The 25,287-nt window shown below is 46.9% G+C and overlaps 2 protein-coding genes across 2 annotated transcripts in view; both read right to left on the bottom strand.

The window, feature by feature from the left end:
* Positions 1-4,712: 4,712 nt before the first annotated feature.
* PIP4K2C (phosphatidylinositol-5-phosphate 4-kinase type 2 gamma) lies at positions 4,713-13,823 on the bottom strand. The gene is made up of 10 exons (XM_007950036.2): positions 13,650-13,823; positions 10,984-11,081; positions 10,220-10,316; positions 9,732-9,875; positions 6,795-6,941; positions 6,570-6,608; positions 5,844-5,957; positions 5,213-5,480; positions 4,968-5,071; positions 4,713-4,793 (listed from the first exon to the last, which is right to left on the bottom strand). The coding sequence occupies exons 1-10, from the start codon at positions 13,821-13,823 to the stop codon at positions 4,713-4,715; spliced, it is 1,266 nt and encodes a 421-aa protein (XP_007948227.1).
* Positions 13,824-22,134: 8,311 nt separating this feature from the next.
* KIF5A (kinesin family member 5A) overlaps positions 22,135-25,287 on the bottom strand; it is a 31,559-nt gene continuing 28,406 nt past the window's right edge. Inside the window, exons 24-28 of the mRNA XM_042782206.1 lie at positions 23,896-24,112; positions 23,500-23,653; positions 23,112-23,194; positions 22,671-22,698; positions 22,135-22,213 (exon numbers count right to left, since the gene is read on the bottom strand). Of these exons, the coding sequence (XP_042638140.1) occupies positions 22,135-22,213; positions 22,671-22,698; positions 23,112-23,194; positions 23,500-23,653; positions 23,896-24,112 (561 nt within the window). The remainder of the gene's footprint in view (positions 22,214-22,670; positions 22,699-23,111; positions 23,195-23,499; positions 23,654-23,895; positions 24,113-25,287) is intronic.

Raw genomic sequence — 25,287 nt, 5'->3', positions numbered from 1 at the left:
GCAGGCTTTCTCTCTTTTTCCCTGCTCCCTACTTGTGGGTTGTATGACCTGGTGGGGTGGAAAGGAAAGGGAAAGAAAGTGAGAAACCCCTTCCCCCAATCCCCACACACCTCAACCCAGCAGCTCATGTAACAGAGACAGGAACTAGGCATGGGATTACTTGGGACGTGGAATGTAGGGAACCAATTTAAGGATGAAAGTTGAGGTTCCCTTGAGGTGGGTACCTGGAAGAAAGCCCATAGACAACAGCGACAGCAGGAATCCCTCTATTTCCACACTCAGCTGACCAGGACTAGGGAAGAGTAAAGGCTTATGATGGCAAATGTTAACATTTTCCCCAGCCAGCCCAAAAACAAAATAAAAACTCCTCTTCAATTTCCTCTCCCTCTCCCCTGCAGAACTCCATCCACAGCTTCTCCCCAAGTTGACCAGAAAGGAACTTATCATGCCTACTTTCCATCTTTTCTTCCCCAGCTGTGAAGCCCTCAAGAAACTCCAGGGCACAGATAAGGAGCCTGGAGGGAAAAGCCTACACAGATGGAGGTCTTCTTGCCACCTGCCTCAGACCACATGGACAGGAATAGTTCCTCTGTTTCCCAACTCCTCACCCTGCTCCACATTCCCAAATCATCCAGCCACAATGTCAGAGAGCCTTTCTTGAGCCCTAATCTGAGTCCCTTCTGTTGAAGTCTGCTAGGAATGAGAAGAAAGTGGCCACAGCCCCTGCAATAACAAAGTTCTCACTGTCACCTTTTAAACCCAGCACACGCAGCACAGGCTGTTAGCTCCCTAGTCTGCATTTCAGAAGGGTGGGGCTCACACGGGGCTCCACTGGAGGGGCCTGATGTTCCCGCTAAGTCTTGTCATATTCAGCCACAGGGCTGCCCCCACACCTCCAATGAAAAACCGGACCATTAACGTGACCTCAATTTCTTGATTGAAGGAAAGGGGAGCGGCTGTCCCTTTGTGCCTCCATCACAGTCCCCTCAAGGCCAGAGTCACCTAGAGACTCAGAAAGTTGGAACCCTGGGACCTCAACCCCTGCTGTCTATCTAGAGTGGAAACCCACCCCCTCCCTCAGAAAGGACCCAAGACCTAGATGTCCTAGCTCCAAGTCCCGCTGGCACAGAAAAGGGAGGCGGGGCCACAGTTTATGCTGGATTTGCGATTCCTCTGGGGCAACCCAGGCGGGACACAGGGCCAGTCCCTCCCTCCAGACAGATGCTATGGCAGGGGCAGCCAGAATGGGCAAGGGTCCCTGGGGGCATCCACTGAGGCAGTTCCACCCCTCCCCCCACGGCCTCCTCCAAGACCCGACCGTGAACCAAACCTCACATCCCCCTCTCGCCCGAGGCCCGGGAGACCCACCGCGGAGTAGGTGTGCACGTCGGCCCGATCGCAGCCCCAAGAACCCCCAAATGGAGGCCAAGGTTGGAGGATGGTGGAAAGAGAGTCGGCGGGGCACGGAGGGGCGTCTCGGAGCCGCGAGTGGGGGAAGGGGCGAAGAAGGGGGCGCAGGGGGGTCCGGGGGCGCGCGGGAGCGCGAGCGGGGTCCGGGGGGCGCGCGGTGGGCGTGAGGGACGCCGGGCTCACCTACCTCTCGTCAGCGCCGCCATTGCCGGTCACATGACTGAGGCTGTTGCTGGGATGACGGTCCGGGCCTTAGCAACAAGGGGGGGGAGACCCCGAAAAGGTAGGGAGGGTTGCAGGGGGTGAGACTGAGAGGAAGGGAGGGAGGGAGGACTGCACCCCCATCCCCCTCACAGGTGAAAATCACCGTTTCCTTTGACCCTTTGGATCCATGAGCCCGTCCCTCCACCCCAAAACAAAAATGGAGGCACCGTCCAGACTTTGGAGGGCGGGGGTGGCGTCGTGTAATTGAGAGTCGGGCTTTAAATCCCTTAGAGATACCGCCGCCACCTTGCCCACTTCCCCCTCCACCAAGGGAGCCCTCTCCCTTTTCTTTCTCAACCAGCTGCAAGGCAGCTTCATAGAGCTGGTGGTGGATGGGTGGGTGGGGAGAGTAGGTTTAGGTATACAGCGATGGGGGGCGTTCTGAAATCTTTCTGAGAAGGGCCTTTGAGGAACCATGTGGGATGAGAAGCAGCATCATAGTAAGAAGAAAAGCATAAGTTCCAAAAAACAAACAAACCCGGTTCTAAACTATTTCAATCCCCTCCCCTCATCTCTTGCTTCTTCCTAGATTATTACCTTCTGTGAACCGCCGCCCCCCAGCCCCTTCTAGCTCCTCAACAACCTGCTCCCAGCTGGGTTTTGTTAAGTGCCTGTGATATTTCTCTTTCCACAAGTAGGAATACTGAGGCCGGTACAGAATGGGAAGTTAATGATTTTTTTTAAAAATGGCTTGGGGTTGTGGTGGCCTCAAGTCTATGGTTTAAAGAGAGTTAAAAACTCTCTGAAGAAAAAAAAAAGCTTTGCTCTGCTTCCCACATCAGAGCAGTCTCCGCCCCCAGTCCAACTCACTTCCCTGGGGCCACATCAAGCCAGGTTTCCCCACCAGCCAAAAGACCTCCTCAGCCAACAAGTACTGGATCTCCCAGACTGGCAACAACCTCTGTTCATCCACCCCCTTTCTCCCCTCCCCCTCTAGACCAGAGGGCTGGTCACTTTCTCCTTCACTTTCCCAGGACCCTTCTGCCCTTCCAGGCAGACATCATCCTTCCCACGGAGCCTGGAGGAAAACGGAATTCGGCTTATCTTTTTAAGGCCCACTCACCTTGACAGAGCTGTGAGTGTGAACAAGCCTGGAACCCTAGGGGTCTGCATTATAGATTCTCTCTGGCCCCCACAACAGCTGAACTCCAGGCAATGAAGCTGGAGAAGAAATCCTTTTCCACATCTATGCTACCAATGCCTCCCCTTCAACCTTTCAAGTTCCCAGCCATCTGTCTAGAAACTCACACTCTTAGTGAGGGGCCCACAACTTGAAGACCAGAATTCTTCATCTGGTCTTTGTACCCCTAAAAACATACTTTCTCAGAAAAGAAAGAAAAAGCATTTCTGTGATGGATTTGGATTCAATAATTTATTTTCTATATTGTGACAGCAACAGAAGTAAATACATAAGATCTTATTAATAAAACAAAAAAGATGAAAAACAGAAGTGACAACTGAAGACCATACTGCCCATGATACATCAGCCACATGGTCAGAAAACCCATTGCTAAAGAACAACAGTTGCTGGTGTCATGGAGTTTTATTGCATTCAACAGAGGAAAGGTAGACAACAGGAAGGGAAAAGATCCATCAGACCCTTGATGGGAAGATATTATAGGGGCTCCCACCCCTAACTGAGGATTCTTCGTTTCCTCCTTTGGAGCAGAAAGTGAGAGAAGGATGCTCCCTTATGACTTCTCGTGAGACAGCTCAGTCCAGCCAAATACTGGGCAAAGCAGCTTTGCATCTCTGCAGGCCAGCTGCCTGGTGCCCATTTTTATATTAGAAAAATATAGAAGCCTCAAGGGGTATGGAGGATAGCAAGAATAGTTGCCCTAGCCTCAAAGCATTGTAGGAGTGAGGACACCTATCTCATCTCATCAGGGTCCTCTATATTCTGGGAATGTCACACATCAACTCAAACTCTTTGCGGGGAGGGTGACTGAGTTATGGCTCTGACTCCTTTCTGAGGGTGGAGAGTGAAGATGACAAAGGCGGCCATCTGTCCCGTCAATTCAGTGATGTCAAATTCAACTGGGAAAGGGGTTTGAGAGGGATGAGGAAGGCACATACACCTCCAAGGAGTAGGGGAGGTTCCTACACTTGAGACCTCCATCCTCTTGAAATGACCAGGAATGATCCAGGTAGGGAAATTCCCCTCTGCTGGGAATAAACCACAAGGATAGCTAAAAAGGAAAGAAAAAAACTTAACATGAAGGGTTCCAGCCCCAGAAGGCGTGTGAGGCTTTGGTGAAGAGCAGCAATAGTCAAAACACCTTCACCGAGGCTTCAACACTTTGGCTATCTCTGGGCTCCTGCACCCAGTTGTACAGGTGGTTGGGGGTGGAAGTGGGCTGATGGAAGAGATTAGAGAACAGTTGGTCCTTGGTAGAGATCCTCTCCAATTTCCTGCATAATCACAAGAATCCTTAGTCCCACCTCCATGAGAAGCCAGCCTGCTGACCACACTCCATGCCACCTCTGTGTACAAGATTGGCCATATTTTACCATATGTGCACATGCTGCACCCCCATCTGTGTCTTGAAAGTTCTCCATCCCAGGGCCTACTGAGATGGAAGCATGCCACAGTGAGTTCTATAAAGTTATCAGCAAAATTCAGACACTCTTAGTTCATCCCACACAGCAAAGTGCATCCAGAGGAACTGCTTGAACCAGGTTCATCTGTCCAGTCAGGTTCCGAAGATGGCAAACAGCCCCCTCCCCCAGCTCCTTCGCTTTTGTAGAAACAACAGGACATTTCACAAAGATCAAGGCACTTGGGAGAGTCAACAATAATGTTCTAATGAAGCAAACAGACTTGTTGGGGGAAAAGAAGGAAGAAAGGATAATGTATTTCTGAGGGCCAGGAAGAGTCATGTAAGCAAATAGAGTTACTTGAATGGGAGGAGCCTGTAGCCTGAATTTAGCAAAGGAGGAAGAGAAGAAATATTGGCAGAATATCCCCAGTTCCTCCAAGCTCAGGACTCCACCAGCTTGAACATAAAACAGCAGTCACCATGAAGCCAGACAGTCTCTTAGGCAAAGATGTTGGTAATAAAATCCAGGAATCGTTTAGCATACTGCTCAGGATGGACAGTAGAGATCTCTGCCCCAGCCTGTAAGAGGAGGTATGGAACAATGTGTCAGGCCACCTCACCACCCTTCCCTATTCCGCACCTTTTCATTCTGCTACCACCCCATTGCTGTCTCTTCCCCAAGAAGAGTCAAGTCAATGGTTCCTGACAGAGGAGGATGGAGCAGCAAAGGTTAGGCTTTGGGGAAACCCTCACCCCATGCTTGACAGTTTTGGCTGCGTGAGCTGCTTTCTTCTTGGCATCATACTGTGTCAGGATGTCAATGAGACCCATGAAATACACCTCCTTCTGAGGGGCCCCTGGCAAGGAAGACCAACAGTGAAGAACAGGTATTATTCCAATCCTTTGTCTCAGCAACCAGATAGATATTTTTTGAAAAGTTAACCACCACCCTTTTTCTTACAACCCTCCCCACCCTTAAAATTTCTAAGATCTCTCACCCTCAGCACTCCGGATGGCATAGACATCAATGAAGGATTCAAATTCTCCAGGGCCCAAAGGCCGATGGGAATGGATGTAGCTGCCAATGCCCTCAGGGGAGGTGCCGTAGGAGCCCACCAGAGCAGGAGGTCCAGTCAGGCCACAGTCTCCCTCCCCCTCTGTCTCTTCCTCCCGGGTTAGCCCCTCCTCCTCTGGCTCAGAGCCCCGGATGATGTCGTGGATGCCCAGCAGAAGGCTGTAGTCCATGATCTTCAGCTGTACTAGGAACTGAAACCCCATTAACCAATTAGACACCTCAGATCTCCCTCCCTACTTCCAGGTACCACCCTTACACCTCCACCCCTGAATTTCTGTGGCCTTCCTAGGGAACAGAAATGTACAAGTGAGATACCACCACCCTTTAGTGCCTAAATGTCCTAGTAGCTAAGATCATCCTTTTAGCTCATTCCAACCACCTCTTCTGTGGGTCGTCTTTGAGGATTTTTCATGTCTCACACCCAACTCAGAGAACTTGAGCATTAAAGAGAAAGGGAGGAACTCCCTCATACTGTGAATGGGAAAGACATATGCCCTGTGGAGAACAAAAAAGAAAGGCAACAAATCCATTTCCTGGAGCACCCCAGTCATCACCTCCACATCTCTCTTTAGCTTCTCTAAAAATACTTTCTTCTCTTCTTCACCGATATAAACTTTCTGGTTCTTGTTGAGAAAGTCCATATCCTTAAGGGTGGGTAGTTCTTTAACCTGAAAATAGGTAAAGGGATGTCTTGGAATATATCCCTTTTCCAAGGTCTCCAAAAACCCTGCCTTTCATGTAGGACTCTATACTCCAACCTAGTGGACTCTAGAGGAGAGAGACCTTACAGCTCATCTCACATTTGACTCTATATCTGTGATACTGCCCTAGAGTCTGTTCTTACCTCTAATGGCTTCCCCAGACCCATCAGTCACTGCAACTGTAACCTGAATCCCAACTTACTACTCTCTGCTTAAATTTTTCAGTCAAGATCTTCCATACTTACTTTCTTCTTCTTAAGGAAAAACAGCTGCTCAAAATATACAGTCCAGAATGTGGGAGGTTAAGCACTTTGCTCTTAAAGCCTGGCAGCCTCACCCATCCCCAAACCCCCATGTGGAACGCCCTATGCCTGTGACAAAGCAGCTGTTCCCTTTGACCCTCCCAAACAGTCCCTACCTCAACAGAAGCTTACATCTCTCTTTTCTCAGTGGCTTAAGATAAAAATCAATTGCTGGTGTTTCTACCCCTTTACGGAGAATGGTGTCTTCATCTTAAGGAAATCTTTTTCGTGTGCCATCCCCATCATCCCTCACCCTATTGCCTAAAATCAGTATCACCTTTTCCTTATCGCTGGCTTCCCGGGATATTAGGGAACCCTGTGGAGAGACCCAAAGACCAAGTCAGCAGAAATGGCTAAAAGACCAAGACCCAGCTCCTAAGACAAGTACTCAAATCCACCGCCTTCTTTCCTTTAAAGGGAATCTTTCAATGTGCTCCAAGGGCCTTCCCCATTCTCAGGTCATCAGGAGCCTCCCCTTAAGCCCTAGTTATCCAATCCTTACCTTGAGGTCATACTTCCTGTGCACAGGAAGACGGTGGCTAAACATATTGCGCATCACAAGCATGTAGCAGTCTTCATTGTCCACGCTGACTCGGTACATCCCCAGGAACTGGGGCAGCAATGTGTTGCCGTGGCACTTCACAATGTACTGGGGTAGAAGGAGAGGAAGGAATGGGTAGAGTGTGAGTAGCAGATAACAAACAGCCCAGGGATGGGAATTCAAACACTACCATTCCTGAGTGGGTCAGAAAACTCAAGCAGAGAGGTTACAAGAGGGTGAAAAGTGGTAGGGGCTTCCTGAAGATGCCATCATTATCCATGCTGTTCCCATCTCCTCTGATTTATCCCAATTTCATAATGTCTCAATTTTAAAGTGCCTTCTCTCATTTCATCTTTATCATTGAGATGGAAAGGTAACTAGTATTATCTTTATCTTCGACTCTCTATATACAAGTGATTTGCTAAAAGTTACAGATGTAGGATTAGAACTTGTATCTGCTTATCAAGTAAAAGATTTTATCTGCACTAGTGTTTCTTGGCGGGCTAGATTCCTATCATAAAAATGTCTGCATAATGGCATATAATTTGGATTCTTAAAAAAAATTCCTCTCTCAGTGCTACCATATCTAAGTATTGCTGCCTCCTTCTCATCATGGTCAGCCTTCTTAGAAACGTAGTCAGCACCAATGTCTCTATTTCCTACCTATCATTCACAACTCAAACCACTGATGAGATTTGTACCCTCAGTTTTCCACTGAAATCAATCTACTGCCCCCTCCATCCTTCAATTGCCAAATCCAATGAGTACTTTTTAGTCATTGCACCTATTTCAAGTGCCACGATTCTGTTGACCCCCCTTCCCTAAAACTCACTTCACCCTCAGCTCCCATTATATCACTCTTCTGATTCTCTACCACTGTGTCCTCAAATCCTCTATGGACTAAAAAAACCAAAACATGAAAAAAACCAAACTCACTGTCATCTAATTGATTCTGACTCATAGCAATCCCCACTGGGTTTCCAAGGCGGTAAATCTTTACGGAAGTAGATCTCCCCATCTTCCTTCTGTGGAGCAGCTGGTGGGTTTGAGCCATTGACCTTTCGGTTAGCAGCCAAGTGCCTTATCCACTACACCACCAGAGCTCCTTTTATGGACATAAATAATTAAAAAACATGGGCCTACTCTTAGTCTCCTTTAAGAGCAATTTTCTCCCCTTGATCCTGACGGTTCTGTCCTCAACCTTCTTTTCATCTCACTCTGCACATTCCCCTTCCACTTACTGGGCATCTATCTGGATGAACTGCAGAAACCTCAAACCCAACATGTCTAAATCAGAAATGTCTTCCGCCCGAAACCTGTTCTTCTTTATGTTCTCCACCTGTTGAAGAGTACTCTGTTATGCCTAACCAGGCAACTGGAGGCTCCTTTCCCTCTTCCCTTTGCCTTAACTCCCACATTTCTCTCATCTTTTCTATCTCTACTGCCCTGGCTTCTCCAGGCTCTCATCATTTCTCACCTGCACTATTATAATTAGCTCCTAAATGGTAACTCCACTCCTAGTATTCCCCCACCCCAATCCATTCCCTAAAACACTGTCACAAAGACATTTCTGAAACACACATCACTCCCTTGCAAATCGCCTTCAAGATTAAGCCCAAACTTTGTGTGGCTCCTTCATGATCTGACTTCTGCCTAACTATTTTTCCCCAATACCACATCCCAGCCACAATGAATTTCTTGTGGTTTTCTAACACCATGCTCCCACATGGCACTGTGCCTTTACAAGTACTACTCTCTGCCTAGAATGCTCTTTTCCATTTTGTCCAATGGTTAACCCTACTACTAGTCCTTCAAGAATCAGATCCTATGATAAAAACCAAACAAAACTCCCTGCCAATGAGTCAGATCTGACTCATAGCGACCCATGCTTGGGTTTCTGAAGAAGTATTGCTACGGAAGTAGATTGCCCAACCTTCCTTCCGAGGAGTGGCTGGTGGGTTTGAACCACCAGCCTTCTGGTTAGCAGTCAAATGCCCTAGGCACTACGCCACCAGAGCTCCTAGATCCTATGATAGTGCCTCTAAAAAACTCATTGAGCCTCACAACTGTGCCTCTTGCCTGAGATGAGTTGGGACACTCCTTTGCAACCCCCGAGCATTCTGCACATACTTCCATTACTTCACACATCACACTGTGTGCTAAGGTTGAGTCTCTGGTCTTTGCCACTACACTAGGAGATTTTTGAGAGCCACAACTGTTTCATTCACTTCTTTTTCTACTAACACAGGATCTAGTAATAGCAGACATCTGATATTTGTTGGATAAACAAGACTCCTTTTAGAGTCTTTCATTTATTCCCCATGTTTCTTGGTCACTGATTTTAGTGAGATTTTTTTATCAGTAGAAACATTCAGGCAGAGTATTTTTATCACCAAAGAATTCCATAAACTCTGTGTTCCAAGTTAATGTGATCAGACTGAATGGCTCCCCAAGCCCATGTGGGGCTAGATATGATTTTGGCTTCTCACTTCTGATTTATCCCAATTGTGCATTTATCTTGTTTTTTTTTCTCCAAGATGCATTTATTCCTGAGACTACATTTGGTGTTAACACTTCACCTGATTCTGACTGAGCCTATAGCTTATACTTTGCTATGCATATCCCCCTTATATATAAATCCACAGCACTGGTTTTAGAGCATAAGAACCACATAAGAAGGAATATGTCTAATTTATTCTATTTAGTCAAGGAAAACTAGGTACATACGCGCCTTTTTGGGGACAATCCCTAGTTTTTAAAAACACGATGTCAAGTGCTTCTTGGGAAGCAAAATGGGCTGCAAGGAGGAAAACAGATAGCAAGTCTCCCTATGTGCTCTGGCAGCTCAGCTATGAGTAAGAAAGTGAGGGAAAGGACAGGGATGGAGAAAGGCCTGACCTGGTGGTAGTTGGAGAGGTTGCTATGCATGTCAGCAATGTCCTCACTGGATACTTCTTTGATGACGAGAGTCCGATCATAAGAGATAAGGAAGCGACCATCACTGCCTTCACTTTCACTTGGAGGGCTTCGGGTAAGGGATACCTGGAAACACAAAACAGGCCAGATGATTTCCTCCTCCCCCTTTATGTAAAGATGCAAATCATAGGATAATTGTCAACTGAATACATCTCAGAATGGATGAAAGGCTGGAATAAGAGGTTGAGCAGGGGTTCTTAACCTGGTGCCCATATATGGACTGAATGAAACTGAATGCAAAATCTGAGTGTACCTACATTTTTTCCCAAGGACAGGATTTATAGCTTTCCTCAGAGTTTTAATGATGACTATGACAGCCAAGCCTCTCATTTCTCCAAGCATGACTATCACAAGGATATCTACAATTGCTAGGTAGAAAGAACTATCCTCACCCCATAATGAACTCTCACCAAATAATCCTGGTCATCAATGCCAAATCGATCACGGAGGTTCCTGAAGACCTGGGGACAATACTCCTTAAACTTGAAGTGACTGGGCAGATTTTCCCTGGAATAAGAGTTTTCAAGATAAGAAAAGAATCAAAGTGGCAGTATTATATTTATATAGGACTTGACAGTTTATAAAGCACCTTCACACATCTTAACACATTTGACTCTCATAAAATCCTGTGAGGTACTTTAAAGGCATATAATGCCCATTTTATAGAAGAGACTGTGGCTCAGGGTGGTTGAGAGGCCTGCCTAATGGTAAGGAGAGGCTAAGTAGAGCCAAGATCTACCGCCCATCCAAACAACTACACTTCTCAAATCTCAATAAGTTAGAGACATCCCAAAGTTGGCAATAGGTGCCCCTCTTTTGAATGGCATCTTCTAATGAGACTAGGAGGGTTCAGAGGACTCAGGTATTTCTTGCAAGGACTCCCTACCAGAAGATAATGGTAATGGCATCTGAGCATATCTGTGAAGTTGCTGGGCTAGAGAGGAGGCAGCACTGGTAAATAAAAGCATCTAGAACACTGGAAATTATTTGAATGGTTTCTTTGCACAAAACTGAATTTCTGCATTGGGAAAAAGATTAGACTACATATACAACTTGTAAGTTGCCTTTTAAATCTAAAACCTTCAAATTCATTGAATCTCAACTTTTAAAATTATTTATTGTCCTTTTCTCAAAAGGCTGACATAGGAAAGAAGGGCAGGGGTCCCAAACTGACCTGTGGAAAAGGTGATTGTTGACCTTGATCTTGGAGCTGGCCTTAAAGTCATCTGGAAGCAGCATCACTGGGGGAGGCACCTGGCTGAGCTCATTGATCTGATAAGGCAAAATGTGAAGAGGGAGGCAGTGGGCAGGCATGCAGAGAGCCACTCATATACTGTGTCTGGGCAGGAGTCAGGAAAGGGCAACTCAAGCCTCATTCCTTTAAAAACACCCGGCTATGCATATGCTTGACAGAAGTGACAGAATGGGTCTCACCCCCTCCTGCTGCCCAAGCAGGAATGCAGTAAGCAAGCATCCCTCACAGCCCTCACATCCCTACCCCCACGGAACTTCACACTCACAACAGTCATTTTATATCAGGCAAACCCTGTAAGCAACTCAGGTCTATTTTTAAAGCTGTGAGAAATTCAGGGGGAGGGCAGGAATACCCTCAGAATTCTCAAGACACTCAAGACAAACAGTTCTCTATTCCCTTAGAAAAAAAAAAAAAAAAGACATTTACAAAGTACACCATAGAGTTAATGGGACTCTGAGGGGTTAATAGCAAGAAGGATGATATGTGTGCGGCATCTCCTTACAGACAGGACCAGTCTATCCAGACCACTCTCCCCCAGTTCTCTGCAGCAGGTTCCCACCTGCCTATGTGTAAGGTAAAGGAAGAGCAGCTGATTTCAGAGGGAATGCAGCCGGGCGGAGGATATGAGCTCATTAGGTGCCCGTTCACTAAAGTCAAGCTGTACCACAGCCCAAAGGACACGGGCATCACATGCTGTCCTCAGCCCCTAGGCTGCAGTCTGCTAATTCAGGGTGAAAAGGGAGCTCTTGTACTGAAAAACCCAAGGAGATGTGCCTTCTCCATGGTATTGCTACAGTACCTTTCACTCACCTTTAAATAGTGCATTTATCACATGACTTTAATCACTAGTTATATACATAAGTTCCCCCGCCTAGACTGTGAGCACTTCAAGGGCAAGTGCCCACTGTAGTCTCTGCATCTCTCAGGGACCTAGCTAGCACAATATTCGGCACACAGTGGTCTTTTAAGTGTTCATTAACTGAATAAACAAATGCCTGGCCTATCCTTCTTTATCATTTGATAGAGGTTATCAGGTGCATTCTGACCTGAATCCCATATACTGCAGTGCAACCCAACTCCTCCCATTCTCACTAGAAAAGGAGGACAGAACATATTATTCCAGGGGAAAAAAAAAAAAAAGCCACTTGAGATTCCCAGCCTAAAATTCAGCTATAGCTCTTCCTGCCCCCTCCTCCCCACCTGCTGTTAAGCAGGCTGAATCATCATTAAGACATATGTTCAAGGAATTTCTCCATTCCAGACACTTGAAGTAAATGTGTGTTGGCTGAAGAGTGGTATGTTGGGACTAAAGTGTGTGTGTATATATATATATATATATATATATATATATATATATCTGGGGAACCTGAGGCAGGTCTTCAGTGTAATTCCCCCAATCCCTACCAAAGGAAAATCCTCCCTGTTAAGCTTCTTACAGACACAGATGAGTCACCTGGAAGGGACACACAAGAGGCAGCCTTACCTCTATCAGTCCTGCTCATATTAAGTACCTCACATTGGATACTGAGCTACTAAGACATTATTCCCAGGTCACTGGGAACAGGCCGCAGAGCTACAAACACAAGAGGGAGCTGACTGACCCCAAACAACATTCTAAACCACAAATAAAGAATGTGACAGAAATTGTATTCCTCCTCACTCCCTTCTACCTACACAACCCTGCCATGACTATAACAATTCAAGGAAGTTGATTTCTAAAACATGCCCTGTCCATTCAAGGTCACTGCATTCCTTAAACTCCAGATCTGAGGGAAGAGGGGAATGGATGTGCTCCCATCACTTGAGCTATCCTCAGGAAAGGAGATATCCTGGCCTCCTTGGCTTCTCCTGACTCCCAGACCATACCTTCTATAGCAAGTTCCCTGTTTCTAAAGTTCACCATAATAGTGTTTCCAGGAGCAGAGCTCCTCAGCCTTTTCTCTAGTCAAAGATGACACCTACTTCCATCAAACACCATCCCTCCAGCCAGCAACTGGGATGCAGTTAAGTCTAAAGGCACATACAGAGAAGCCCTGAAAGAGTGCACCGACTAGGCTCAAGGCAGGGGTGGAGTAGCCTCTCTGAAATGCTGTACCTCTGGAAGGGAAAGGAAGGGACAAACAGGATTAGAAGATCCAGGAAGTCTGGAGCTTCCCCTAGACAAAGCCAAGATTCCAAAGTCAAGGACCGGTGCTGGAAAGCAAGGCAGAAAGGGCAGTGAACGATCCCCCTTACAAACACACACTCTCTCACCACAGATCTCACCACTACCAACCCTGACGAGCCATTTCCCTCAGTGTCTTTCCCGTTGAAGCTCGGACCAGGCCAGTCTCCGCAGACTGGAAATGTAGCTGGATTTAAGGTGGGGAAGACAAAACTAGAGTGAAAGAGGAAAAGGCGAAAGGAAAAACAATAAAAGACTACAAGAAAAAAAAAGTCTATAGCAACACCTTGGGATTGGTGGGCAGGGACAAGTCAGCCCCGGGGGAAAAGTGATAGCCTGAAAGATGCCGAAGCAGGGTCCTGGAACTGGCAGGAGCTGAGGGGCTCCGGTAGGGCTGCGGGGGTCTGAGGCTGGGTCTCACCGAGTGGGCTACGCCCCACAGGAACACGCCCACCAGCGGGTCGGCGGCCCGGAACACCTTCACCTTCTGCTGCACGAAATGCTTCTTCTTGGTTTTGGAGGCGAAGCCGAAACCCGGGCCGGGGCCCGCTGTCCCTGCCGGTACGGTGGCAGGGGGTGCCGAAGAGGACGCCATAGTCTCCCGCGCACTCGACCGAGAATAAAACCCAGCCGGCCACGATCCGGGCGCCCGACCCCGGAAGCGGTGCTCACCTGCGCAGCCGTCACGTGACCGGAGGCTGGCCCGCGGACGCGCGGGCGGGGCGAAGCGAGGCTGACTCCGCCCCGCTTTGCCGTCTGCAGCCTGGACGCGAGAGAGGTGGTTGTTCTCTCCTGGTGGAGCGACTAGTACGCTGTAGCCTGTGTGTCGAGAGCGCCGGGAAGCCCAGGAGGACCTGGCCGGTCCTCGAGGCTAGCGAATGCGGCCAGGGCTGGTCTCACTCAACCCCAGGTTGGGGGATTCTTTGTTGCAAAATCACCGCTGTCTGGTTTTGCTCAATTTTTGACGAATAACCTCGAGCCTGAACCTAGCTGGAAAGTTATTTCTTTATGAAGCCAGGGCTGGGGAGGCGCGGGCCTTGGAAACCCAAAATTCTTACCCGTGGCCCTTCTGCACCTCTTTTGTAATCTATCCAAGTATTTATAGAGCACCTGCTTGTGCCATATACTGTTCTAGGTGTTGATTCTCATTTGACTGAAGTAGGGTAAGACAGTTCCTGCCTTCAAGGAGATCCGGAGTGTAATGGCATTGGCCAACGAAATGAGAAAGTTGCAATGAGAACTAAGTGTTGTACTCAAGCTGTGTATTAGGCAATGTTAATGACACAAAGAAAGGAAATGTGGTTGGTCAGGGAAGGCTTCAAAAAGAATGGAGACTCTGAGCTGGTTATCAAATGCTGGGTGGAATTCAGGACTATGGGTTTAAAGTTTTTTCAGGTAGAACAGTGTTCCAAGGTAATAAATAAACGAGTCTGTCTCTAGCAGCAAGGTAGAGCTGGACCTGAACGAGTGGAAAGAAGCAAGACTTAAGATAGGAGATGCCTTAAGTGTTTTTAACATATTAAATATGCTTTTAGAAGGACCATTCAGGTATCATTCTGGAGGGTGACTGGAGTATGTAAAAGTCCAGGTACAAGGTGATTAAGTAGAGCAGTGACTGTTGGGATGGAAAGAAGGAGATGGCATTGAAAGATATAACGTTGATTTGCAGAGTTCTTCATTGGTGTGGGGTTCAAGGGAATGGGAGACACTGAGCAGGAGTCCTAGGTTTCTGGTAAGGTGAAGACATGATGGCGGTGTCATGAAAAGCAGTCTTTGGGGAAAAGGTGACATTTGGAACACGTTTGAGGTACGGGAGGGCAATTGGATAGTACGGGTTTAGTGCTCAGCAGAATGGGCTGGGCTGCAAATACAAATTTAAGGTTTCTTGTGGAATCCATGGGCATGAATAACATCTCCGAGAATGCACAAGGAAAGGCCAAAGGGTAGAGCAGCGTGTCAGGGGATGGTGAAGAGAAGACTGAAAAAGGATGGCCAGAGAGCAAAGACAGAAGAACAGGGTTACAGAAGCCAAGGGAGTTGAGTTTCAACAAGGAAGGAATGGAAAACAGTGTCAGATGTCATGGAAAGGTGAAGTAAGACAAGGACAGAGAAGTGCCCATTGTATATAGTAACTAATGATCTTTGGAAAAGCAGTTTTGGTGGAACAAAAGCGAGATCAAGGTGAGCTGAGGAATGAATGAGAGGAAGTAGGGACTGGATACTTGGTTGTTAAAAACAAGTAAGATAAGGAAACATTATAAGAGAAACACAGGGCAGAGGGAGGGAGCCTTTACATGGAGAAGGGAAGAAGTCATAGATAGATGTTAACAAGAAGTCACTGCAGAAGATGCAGACTGCTCAAATCGGAACCACTTGTAGTTATTCTATGTATCAGGGTTCTGTGCAAAGATCTCAAGAACAAAGGATCCACAAGGGACTCACTTTAGACTTTAGCCAGAGAAGGGAGATTTATCACTTGTCAAAAGGGAAAAAGGAAAAGATTTATGCAAATACAGGTATGTAGGTGGTGGGAAGGGTTTGAAGACTCTCCTGCTCAACTGCCTTAATTTTCCCTTTGAAGCAGGAAAGGGATCTTGAGTGGGGAATGAGACCAGTTGCTCTGGAAAGTGAGCGAGGAAACTAAATAGGGACATGCGGAAGGAATGCTGAGCAACACTGAGGGTCCAGGTGGGTACGTAAGGTCTTAGTTTTTATTGCTGTGTGCCATCGAGTTGATTCTGGCCCTAGTGACCCTATAAGACAGAGTAGAACTTTCCTGTAAGGTTTCCTAGGCTGAAATTCTTATGGGAACAGCATGGCCAGTTTTTTCTTCATCAGAGCTGCTGGTGGGTTAGAACCTTGTGGTTAGCAGCTGAGCACTTATCCATTGTGCCATCAGGGTGCCTTTCTTAGTTTTTAGTTGCCCTTTTTTTCCTCTTCGGTTGTGCAATTTTCTGCTTTCATCTCAGAATCTATGAGAAAGGAGCAGAGAAGATACCTCTGCTCTAAAGTGAGTGGCAGAAGGGTGACTGTAGACTATTTTGGGCCAAGAGAACTAAGGTATTGGCAAGAGAGAGATGGTGAGATGCCCTGGAGAGGGCAGGAATTGATGCTGGGACAGCAGTGATGTCTGGGTGGAAAATGAAGAGCACAACAAGATACCATTTTTATTAAAAATTACAACCATCCAATTAAAAAATGGGCAGAAGACATGAACAGACACTTCACCAAAGAAAATATTCAGGCAGCCAACTAACATATGAAGAAATACTCACGATTATTAGCCATTAGAGAGATGCAAATCAAAACAACAATGAGATACCATCTTGCCCCAGCACTAATTACAAAGTTCAACAGGACAGAAAATAACAAACGCTGATGAGGATGTGGAGAGATTGGGACTCTCGTACACTGTTGGTAAGACTGTAAAATGGTACAACCACTGTGGAAAATAGTATGGGGATGCCTTAAAAAGTTGGAATTAGAAATACCATTTGCTCCAGCAATCCCATTAGTAGGTATATATCCTAAAGTGAGAACCAGGACGACAGATATGTGCACACCCATGTTCATCGCTGCACTATTTACAATACCAAAGAGATGGAAACAACCTAAGTTCCCATCAACAGAAGAATGGATAACCAATCTATGGTACATGCACAAAATGGAATACGATGCTACACTAAATAATGTAGAATCTAAGAAACACCACACAACATGAATGAACTTGGAGGACATTATGCTGAGTGAAATAAGTCAATCAACAGAAGGACAAATATTGTATTTATTCACTATTATAAAAAGTCAAGGAAAGATTTATACATGGAAGGAAACTTTTTTTGTTGGTTACCAGGGAGGAGAGGGAAGGGGAGGGGGAGGAACACTGCTAGATAGGTAGAGACAAGGATTGATTTGGGTGAAGGGAAGGGCAATGTACCAAAAGTGAGTGATCGACATAGTGGCACTGAGGAAGAGGAAGACAGAGAGGTACATGCGAGGTACAGACAGCAAAGATGAACCCTTCTGCATGTACAGTACTGCATTGTCAATGATGGCAAGCATTGATCTATAGGTGGATAGATGGGAAGACATGCTGACCAATCAGGTATGTTTAGGCAGGGGTTTGTGTGCCCATGACCATGTATAGGGTTGGCAGACAATGTTTCTACAAGTGTATTTGTAAGTGTTATAAGAATGTCTGGGTGTATAGTAGAGCTGACAAGGGGCAAGGTTGTGATGGTTTCTTGGCCACAGCCAGCTACCCTGAGGGAACAAGCAGTTGAATCTATGGGGTCAGGACCGTGGTTGCAGGGGACACCAAGCTCAATTGGCATAATATACTACACAAAAACATTGTTCTACATCCTACTTTGGTGAGTAGTGACTGGGGTCTTAACAGCTTGCAGGCAGCCATCTAGATGCAACAGTGGGCCTCTTCTTGTCCAGGGCAAAGAAGAATGAAGAAAATCAAATATGCATGGAAACAATTAGTCCAAGGGACTGGTGGACCATGTGATCACCAGCCTATATGACCATGAGACCAGAAGAACTAGATTGTGCCCAGCTACCACTGTCAACCACTTGGAGGGGGATTGGTGCAGGAGATCCTGGGTAGAGTGGGAGAACAATGTGTAACAAAACTCAATCATAAAAAAAGACCAGGTTTTCTGGCCTGATAAAGCCTGGTGAGACCCTTGAAACTATAGCCTGTAGTCACTCTTCAGATCTGGAACTGAACTCACTCCTGTGGCTTCCAGCCAAACAACAAACAGGCATATGGGGTGAACATTTACATCAGGTATGTACATCATGTACAACACTCCTTGGAGCTATCAGTTGTGGGAGAACAGAAGGGCAGTGTTTGCACAGAGAGACAGCTCGGGGTGGGGGAGGAGTGCATGAGAGGGAAGGACACAGGGTTGGGGTAACTACAGGGAGGAAGTGGGAAGAGAGCTGTTACACTGTGTCAATGTCATGAAACAATATGTATGAACTGCTGTATGGAAAATGAATTTGTTCTGTAAACAGCCACCCAAATCACAATAAAAACTAAAAAAAAAAAATTACAACCAACCTAGATATCAGCCAATAGAGGAACGGTTGACTAAATTATAGGAGAAATGTATGGAAAAGCATGTATTTTAAATGAGGTAAATCTATGTTTATTGACATGAAAAGATCTGTAAGATATATTGTCAAAAAGAAAAAAGCCATGTATAAATATATAGGAAAACATTTGGAAGGACACTTACTGTACTGTTAAATGCCATTACCTACAAAGAAGGGAATGAGATGGGAGGTGGAGGGTGGCGATAAAGAAGATTTGCAACACTATAGAGTCTTCATTGAATTTATTTTATTTTAAAGGTATTTATGTACATCAAGTAAATACACACTGGGGTTTGTGCGGTTTGGTTTGTCTTCCACGCTGGCATGCAACATTTTGGCAGATGTGAGTGGGCGGGCCAGGTGTCCTTGCAACCCTGGCTCTCTGGAAGGGATGCAGTGGGGGTGGGAAGGAAGAGGAGGATGCAGTATGAAGCTTCTGGTGAAGGGTCTGTGTGTGTGTTGTTTCTTATTTATGTAAGTGAATTATATTCCCCTTACATCTTGTTAAAGAGAAGGCTGCCCCCTGCGTGTCACTCTCTCCTCATCTGCCCTACACCTTCACATTTCCTTATGTGTTTTTCAAAAGAATCATTTGGTGGCAAAATTGCATAAAACCCACTGAGGTTTTCAAGTATCCTGGTGGCAATTATTAGCTTAAGTCCCTTTATTGATATTCCTCTAAGCAAAGGACTCAAATTATTTTGTGGCTTGGTTCCCTTCATGCCCAGATCACAGGTGCACGGGTATCTTCCTCTCCTATTGGCCTGGAGACAGCCTGGCTTACCTCCCCCCTCCCTTCCCCTCTGCTCTGAGTTACAGGTTTGGTGAAGAGGAGCCAGACTGAACTCTTTCCTCAGAGCAATGGTTTTCAAACTGTTCTACAAAACCTGCAGAGGCTCTTAGGACTGTTTCAAGGGCTCTTCAAGTAATGAGGCATTTTCCACCAAACAAAGAAGAGGCAACCTTCCCAGGTCTGTACCACTTTCAGCTATTTTTCCTATTAGGTTCTATGTAAGATTTGCTTTTAAAAATGTTTGCAAATCACCACCTTGGAATTTATTCCTCTCCCCCCCCCCACACACACACCTGTATTTCTCAATTGCTAAAGGGGTCCAACAGGTAAAGGAAGCAGGGACTTTTTCCTTGTAGGTGTCACATGCCAGTAAAGCCTGTATTTACCAGCTGGCACTCATACTAAGCTTTCTTTCCTGACTTAGGAGAATCTAGATGATGGGTGATCTGCTGCTGGGGGATCCTGTCTTCTGTGAGGACTGGCTATCTGGATACTGGACTTTCTTTCTTGACTTGGGCTGGCCCGTGACTTCCATTCTCCATCCCTGCATTTACCTGGAAAACCACCTGAGCACCATGTGGAAGGAGAGAGAGGACTATCTGAAACCAAAACAACAGTCCTCTCAACTGTGGGGGGCCATGTGGGCTGAGAGTGTGGTGGTGGTGGAAGAGCCCTCAGGGGTCAAGCCCTTGAGCTCCTTCACCTCTGAAAATCTGCCCCGCCCCTTTCTTTAAAGTGCACTTAATACCAGATGGGAACATTATAGAAGGAACTCTCTGTGAAAAAATAAAAAATGTATATTGGGGAAAAAAAATCAGGCTCCTCCTTGAAAGGAAGGCATCTAGAGATAAACGTTTTGCCAATGAACTGGAAGCCCCCAGACCAAGAGATGGAGATGGGACGGACATGTAGCCCAATATGGGACAGAGAAAGGAGTCCAGCTCATCACTTCAACCTGAGAGCCCCGTAGCAAAAAGAAAAATGCTTAGGAATTTCCCACCTTGTTTACTCCTAAACCCAAGGAATCAACAGTTTCGACTACACTTGCCTATTAATTATTACTATGGACAGATGAGCAACCACTTGACAGATTATTTGGAGGGGTTCTGCCTCCTCAATTTTTCCAAATATTTTAAATCAGCTCTGGGTTCTGGTCATGAGCTGTGGGGTAGAAGATATCAAAGGAGACTGGACGAACAGGGAAGGGTCCATGTTCTCAGTCCAGGGGAGAACAGAAGAGGGAGGCAAAGGGCCGACTCACTCCAGAGATGAACACCTGGAATCCCTTGTTGGGGTGAGCGGGTGTATAAAGAAAATTATACATATCATGTAGCAGCCCTTCCGACCCCTCCCTGTGCTCTATGTGAGAGGGAAGGGAGGAAGATTCTACTTCTGTGTCTTCTGATGCTAAGACATTCTCTGTTTAAGGCTTTGTGTGTGTATGTGTGTGTATGTGTGTATGTGTGTGTGCACGCACACACATGCGTGAGAAGGATCATAGCCCTCTAGCTCCCATTTTTCTTTTAATCATCTCTGTGACCTCTACTCAGTGATTAACACCACTCAGTGTGAGAGACGAATATATGAGAGAAAAAGAAGAAACATTCACCCTCCTCCCTATTACCCCAAATGAGGAGGGTAGACTATGCTTAGAAATTGCTAAATACATCATTAGATACTTAGAGAGTAGGACAGAGAGGAGAGACATAGCAGCAGCTTTTGATCTATAGATACAGAGTACAAAGAGATACAGAGTAAGTAAGAGAAGACATCAAACATAGTACAGTTGAACAACAAGGGTTGGGTAGGGAGTTAGTATCAGAGACCACAGGTTTGCAGCATGCTGAGAGAAGAGGCCTCAGTCCCTCTTAGAAACTGGGGAAGAAAGAAAAAGAGGGTGTGAGGAGCCACCTTTCAGCCCAGCCACTGAGCTGTTGGCCTCAAAGGAACAGGGTGGCATTTATACAAACTTTATTTTACAGTCCTGTTCCTTTAACACCAACATACAGATACCCTATTCCCAGCCCCTGCTCTTCCAGTTCCAGACCTTCCCAAACACCCCTTTCCCTGTTTTTGCTTCTTTGCTCTTCATTCCCTTCTGCTGGGCATCTGGCCTACTATCCTGGGGAACTCCTGGAGAGGACACGGCTTAGATGCAGCCCAGCTAAGAGACTGGCCATGTTCACTTCTTTCTAATTCTCCAAGGATACAAAGTGGGCAGTAAAACAGGATCCCAGTGCCCAACTCTGGGCTCTAAAAGCATCCTTGGTGACAAGCCTGGTAACAGAAGATCTAGGAGGGTGCCTATGCTGCTAGAGAGAGAGCCTGGGGGCAAAGGTGGAGAAGGAGGGACTGGGAGGTGGGAAGACAGGTGTTTCCCACCTCCACTGAGCAAGATGGGAGAGCAGTGCTGACACTGAATCTGGAGGGACAAAAGGTTAAGCTTCATGGGGACCTTCCTAAAGCTTATTGGTGGGTAGATATTTGTAGGATAGGAAAACAGGTCTAGCAGGAAATCAAACACCTCCTTGACTGCAAATTTCTTAGTTCAGAAAAGACCTACTCATCCAACATTATTTTAGGGTGGAAGTAGACAGAGGATTGGTGGGCTCTCCCAAGGGCTCCTAATAGCTACACATTCTGCGATCCAAGTACCTCTCCCCTCCGGATCTACAAAGGCCCTTGGCCACTTTTTCTGATATATGGCAGTGACCCCTAGTGGCAGAAAAGTAGTATTGTGGGTTACTAAAAAGCCAAAAGCCTAGGGGAGGGGAAGGCAATGTCCAAATGACAGGGAGCCATAGTAGAGATGCAGCCCCTAGAAGGGGAGAGCAGGAGTTGAGGGGTAACTGGATACAAAAAGTTTTGAGATGGTTGGGAAGAAAAAAAAATAGCAGGAGGACCAAAGAGGCTGAAGGGTGAGAAAGGAGGCAATCTGAGGCTGGTCAGGGGAAGTGGCCTGAAGCTACCTGAAAGTGCAGGTATGCAGCAGTCGTGTGGGAGATTAGCTGGCTGCTGTCTCTTGATGGAGAGGAAAAAGCTTGGCCTGGTCCTCAGCCTCATAGCCACAGGGCAGGTCACTCCTGCAGGAAAAGAAGAGATGCACCATGATCACAGCATCGTCGACTCTATTCCTGTCGGGACCACTCGGTTCTAAAAACAGTCCTGTGAAAAAACAAGGGGTGGCATGATTCTGTTTGACAGGAACACAGGGAGAATCATGGCCTGAGAGATGTAGCTGACTTGCCCAAGGTCACCAAGTTCCCCCAAAATAGAAGAAATACAGGACATCAGATGTCCATAGCATCCAGACCTCAAAACTGGAACAGGAAGAATTAACGGGAGGAACTAGATGAGGGCACAGTGGTCTGCACCAAGGCAGGGGAATGCTCGAGCTCTCTTGGAGGGACAAGACAAACAGTTTATTTCCTCCTCCTTCCCCCAAAGGATCAAGGGGACCTTTAAGGAGGGCACAAGGGAAATATAATAATTTCTTCTAACCCCACCCAGAGAACCCCAGGGCAATGGAGACTAGTGTACCTATTGTCATTGATGTCTGTGGCATTTCCTGAAGAGATCCATCGTTGAAAACACAGGATGAGAAGAAGGAAACAGGAGACTGGACATTAGAAAGAGTCTAACCAAACCCTCTCTCACCCTAATCCCTTCAAGAAAAAGGTAAGATTCTTTGGAGCATAACTACATATGGGACTGTTGCGCTCTATCACCAACTACCCCAAGATGCATCGTTTGGTTTGAGAAAAAAGCCTCCTTGACCTCTCCTTACGGAGAGGAGGAGTAGATAGGAAGGTAAGGGTGGGGATAGACATGGTAACAGGAGGAGTCCACTTACAAGAGATCCTGAGACCCTAAAGAGATAGGCAGTGTCACACCTGCAGCTACAGAGCTGCTTAGTTTTCTTATTCCTCTTCACTTGCCCTGGGGATCCCAAAGGCTGGAGTACCCATCTTTTCCACTCACCGTTGTCCATGTTGGCCTTCTGGTAGGAAACCAAGGGGCCGCCAGAAGATGTGGCCCCACTGCTGGCACAGGAGTTTGCAAAGCTAAAGGTAGCAGAGAGAGACGCGGCTTCTGCACCCACCCTCTGCTATTCCGAGGACCGCCAGACCCTCCCACACTCACCCTCAGGAACAGAGCTACCCCCACTCCCAGAGAACTGAGGACCATGAACATGGCTCAGGGCCGGGGGCAGCTGCCCACCAGCTAATCAAGCTGCATGTATGAAGTTGAGAAAGGGTAGAAAGGAAGCTACTTAGAAAAAAATAATTAAATCTCACCCAGTAACTGACCCAGCCCTATTCCAGAGAGCCTTGGGTTGGCATGTCAGCCCCCGGCCCTGATCACTCACTACATATCTGAGGTGGAGCTAGGTGCAGCCTGCAGGTACAAATTCTGATAATTCTGGAAGAGGCTGTTGGTGTAACTGATGCACTCAGGGCTTCGGGTGCCGTAGGGGTTGGTGGGTGAAGATGCCGGGTAGTGGCCTGGTCGAACAGGTTTGGCTGAGTTCAAAAAAGAAAAATGACTATAAGGAAGCCATTTATTACCCTGCAGATTTCCTGCTCACTGAGGTCATCTAAGTTATTTATAAGAAGCCACTTTTAATTTTTTTGAGAAAGGGTGAGGCTGAGGCTAGATGAAAAAAAAAGTAATAATCTAATGCTTGCATTTAGGAATTCACTAAATGAAAAGTTGCTCCAGGTGATAATCCCACCTTGCCTACTGACATCCACCCTCCACTCACCAATTTGGGCAGAATGGCCCCGCTTGCCCGAACTCTTGTACCGAACAGCCTCCTTAATGCGGTCCACCTCCTGCTGGTACCGGCGCTTGTCCTTCATGGCGCCCTCCTTGGCCTCCTTCAGTGCACCCTCCAGGGCCTTAACTCTCTCAGCCGTAGCCCTAAGTCGTTTTTCCAATTTAGGAAGCTCACAACGCAGATCTGCATTGTCACGTACCAGCTGTGGGGCGAACCGAAGGGAAGAGGCCCAGAGAGAGGCGAGCGACCCAAGATAGAGCCACCCAGTGGAGCGTGGGGGTGGGAGGTGGGGAGAGAGAATAAAGAAACACCGAGAGTCAGAGAAGCTATGCACACACTGTTTCACTGAAAAGGACCCATCCCTGTTACCTAATGCACTGTTTATTCTGGATCTTTCCTTCCTCCTCTCTGTGCAAAGGGTGGCCAGGCCTTAAAAAGTTATACCACCAATGTCACAAAACAGAATGCATATGGACTGTTGAATGGAAAACAACTTTTCTCTGTAAACTTTCACCCAAATCACAATTTGGGGAAAAAAAAAAAAAAAAGTTCCATCATCTTCTGGGCAGCAGAGTATGCCATCTCCTTTGCAGCCCAGAACTCTTGTGACAGTGCCAGCTCTCAGGCTCCTTTTGGCCTGAAGCCCCCACCCCACCCCCAATATATAGCTTGTGTCATACCAGCAGCCCCAGGGCAACCATGGGGATGAAGCACTGAAGCACCCCCTAACCCAGACACGGCTCTGTGGGCATGCAAAGGATGGGGCAGCAAGAACACAGTAGCAGCTCTGAGGGTGGGTGTGGTATCAAGAATGAGTAGGGGTTAGGTGCAGTGCAGAGCAGAAGCTGGAAATAGAAGCTCCCCACGCCCCACACACATACACACAGCACCCCATAGAAAGGAAAGAAAATGTTTGTGGTCTCGCAGCCTTGTGCTCATGACCTGCACATTTAAGGATTTCCTGGGCTGTCCTTCCCCCATTTAAATAAAGCTAGGGGTGGCAGCAACCACCATGCAGCCAGAGAAAGACCTCCTGATCTTTTCACAAGGTTCCACACCACAACTGGGAATACCAGAGACTGCAACAGGGGCCGGACCTTGGAGGACAGCAGTAAATCAGCGTAGCAGGGAACACTGAGGGACAGGGAGCAGAAGCTGGAAATATTTCTGTGCCGCTTAAATTTTGGACAGTTTCTAGATTATAAACACTGTTTTGCTATGATGCTATGACGTTGTTGTTGTTGATATGTGCCGTCGAGTCGGACCCGACTCATAGCAACCCCTCCTTGGGTTCCCGAGGCAGTATCACTACGGAAGTAGATTGCCCCATCTTCCTTCTGAGGAGTGGCTGGTGGGCTTGAACCGCCAGGCTTCTGG

The sequence above is a fragment of the Orycteropus afer genome, unplaced genomic scaffold (assembly GCF_000298275.1).
Source record: "Orycteropus afer afer isolate SDZICR_OR568_19922 unplaced genomic scaffold, OryAfe1.0 scaffold00261, whole genome shotgun sequence".
NCBI classification, from domain to species: Eukaryota; Metazoa; Chordata; class Mammalia; order Tubulidentata; family Orycteropodidae; genus Orycteropus; species Orycteropus afer.
The sequence above is the reverse complement of the archived record's forward strand: the minus strand, read 5'-3'. Positions and strand labels throughout refer to the sequence as shown.

Excerpts from the sequence above, each read along its gene's own strand:
- PIP4K2C (XM_007950036.2), bottom strand. The coding sequence starts at position 13,823 with ATGGCGTCCTCTTCGGCACCCCCTGCCACCGTACCGGCAGGGACAGCG. Across the intron at positions 5,958-6,569 it reads AAGCCAGCGATAAGGAAAAG|GTTAAAGAACTACCCACCCT; the intron begins GTGATACTGATT and ends ACCTATTTTCAG. Across the intron at positions 5,481-5,843 it reads AGCTAAAGAGAGATGTGGAG|TTCCTAGTACAGCTGAAGAT; the intron begins GTGATGACTGGG and ends ATGGGGTTTCAG.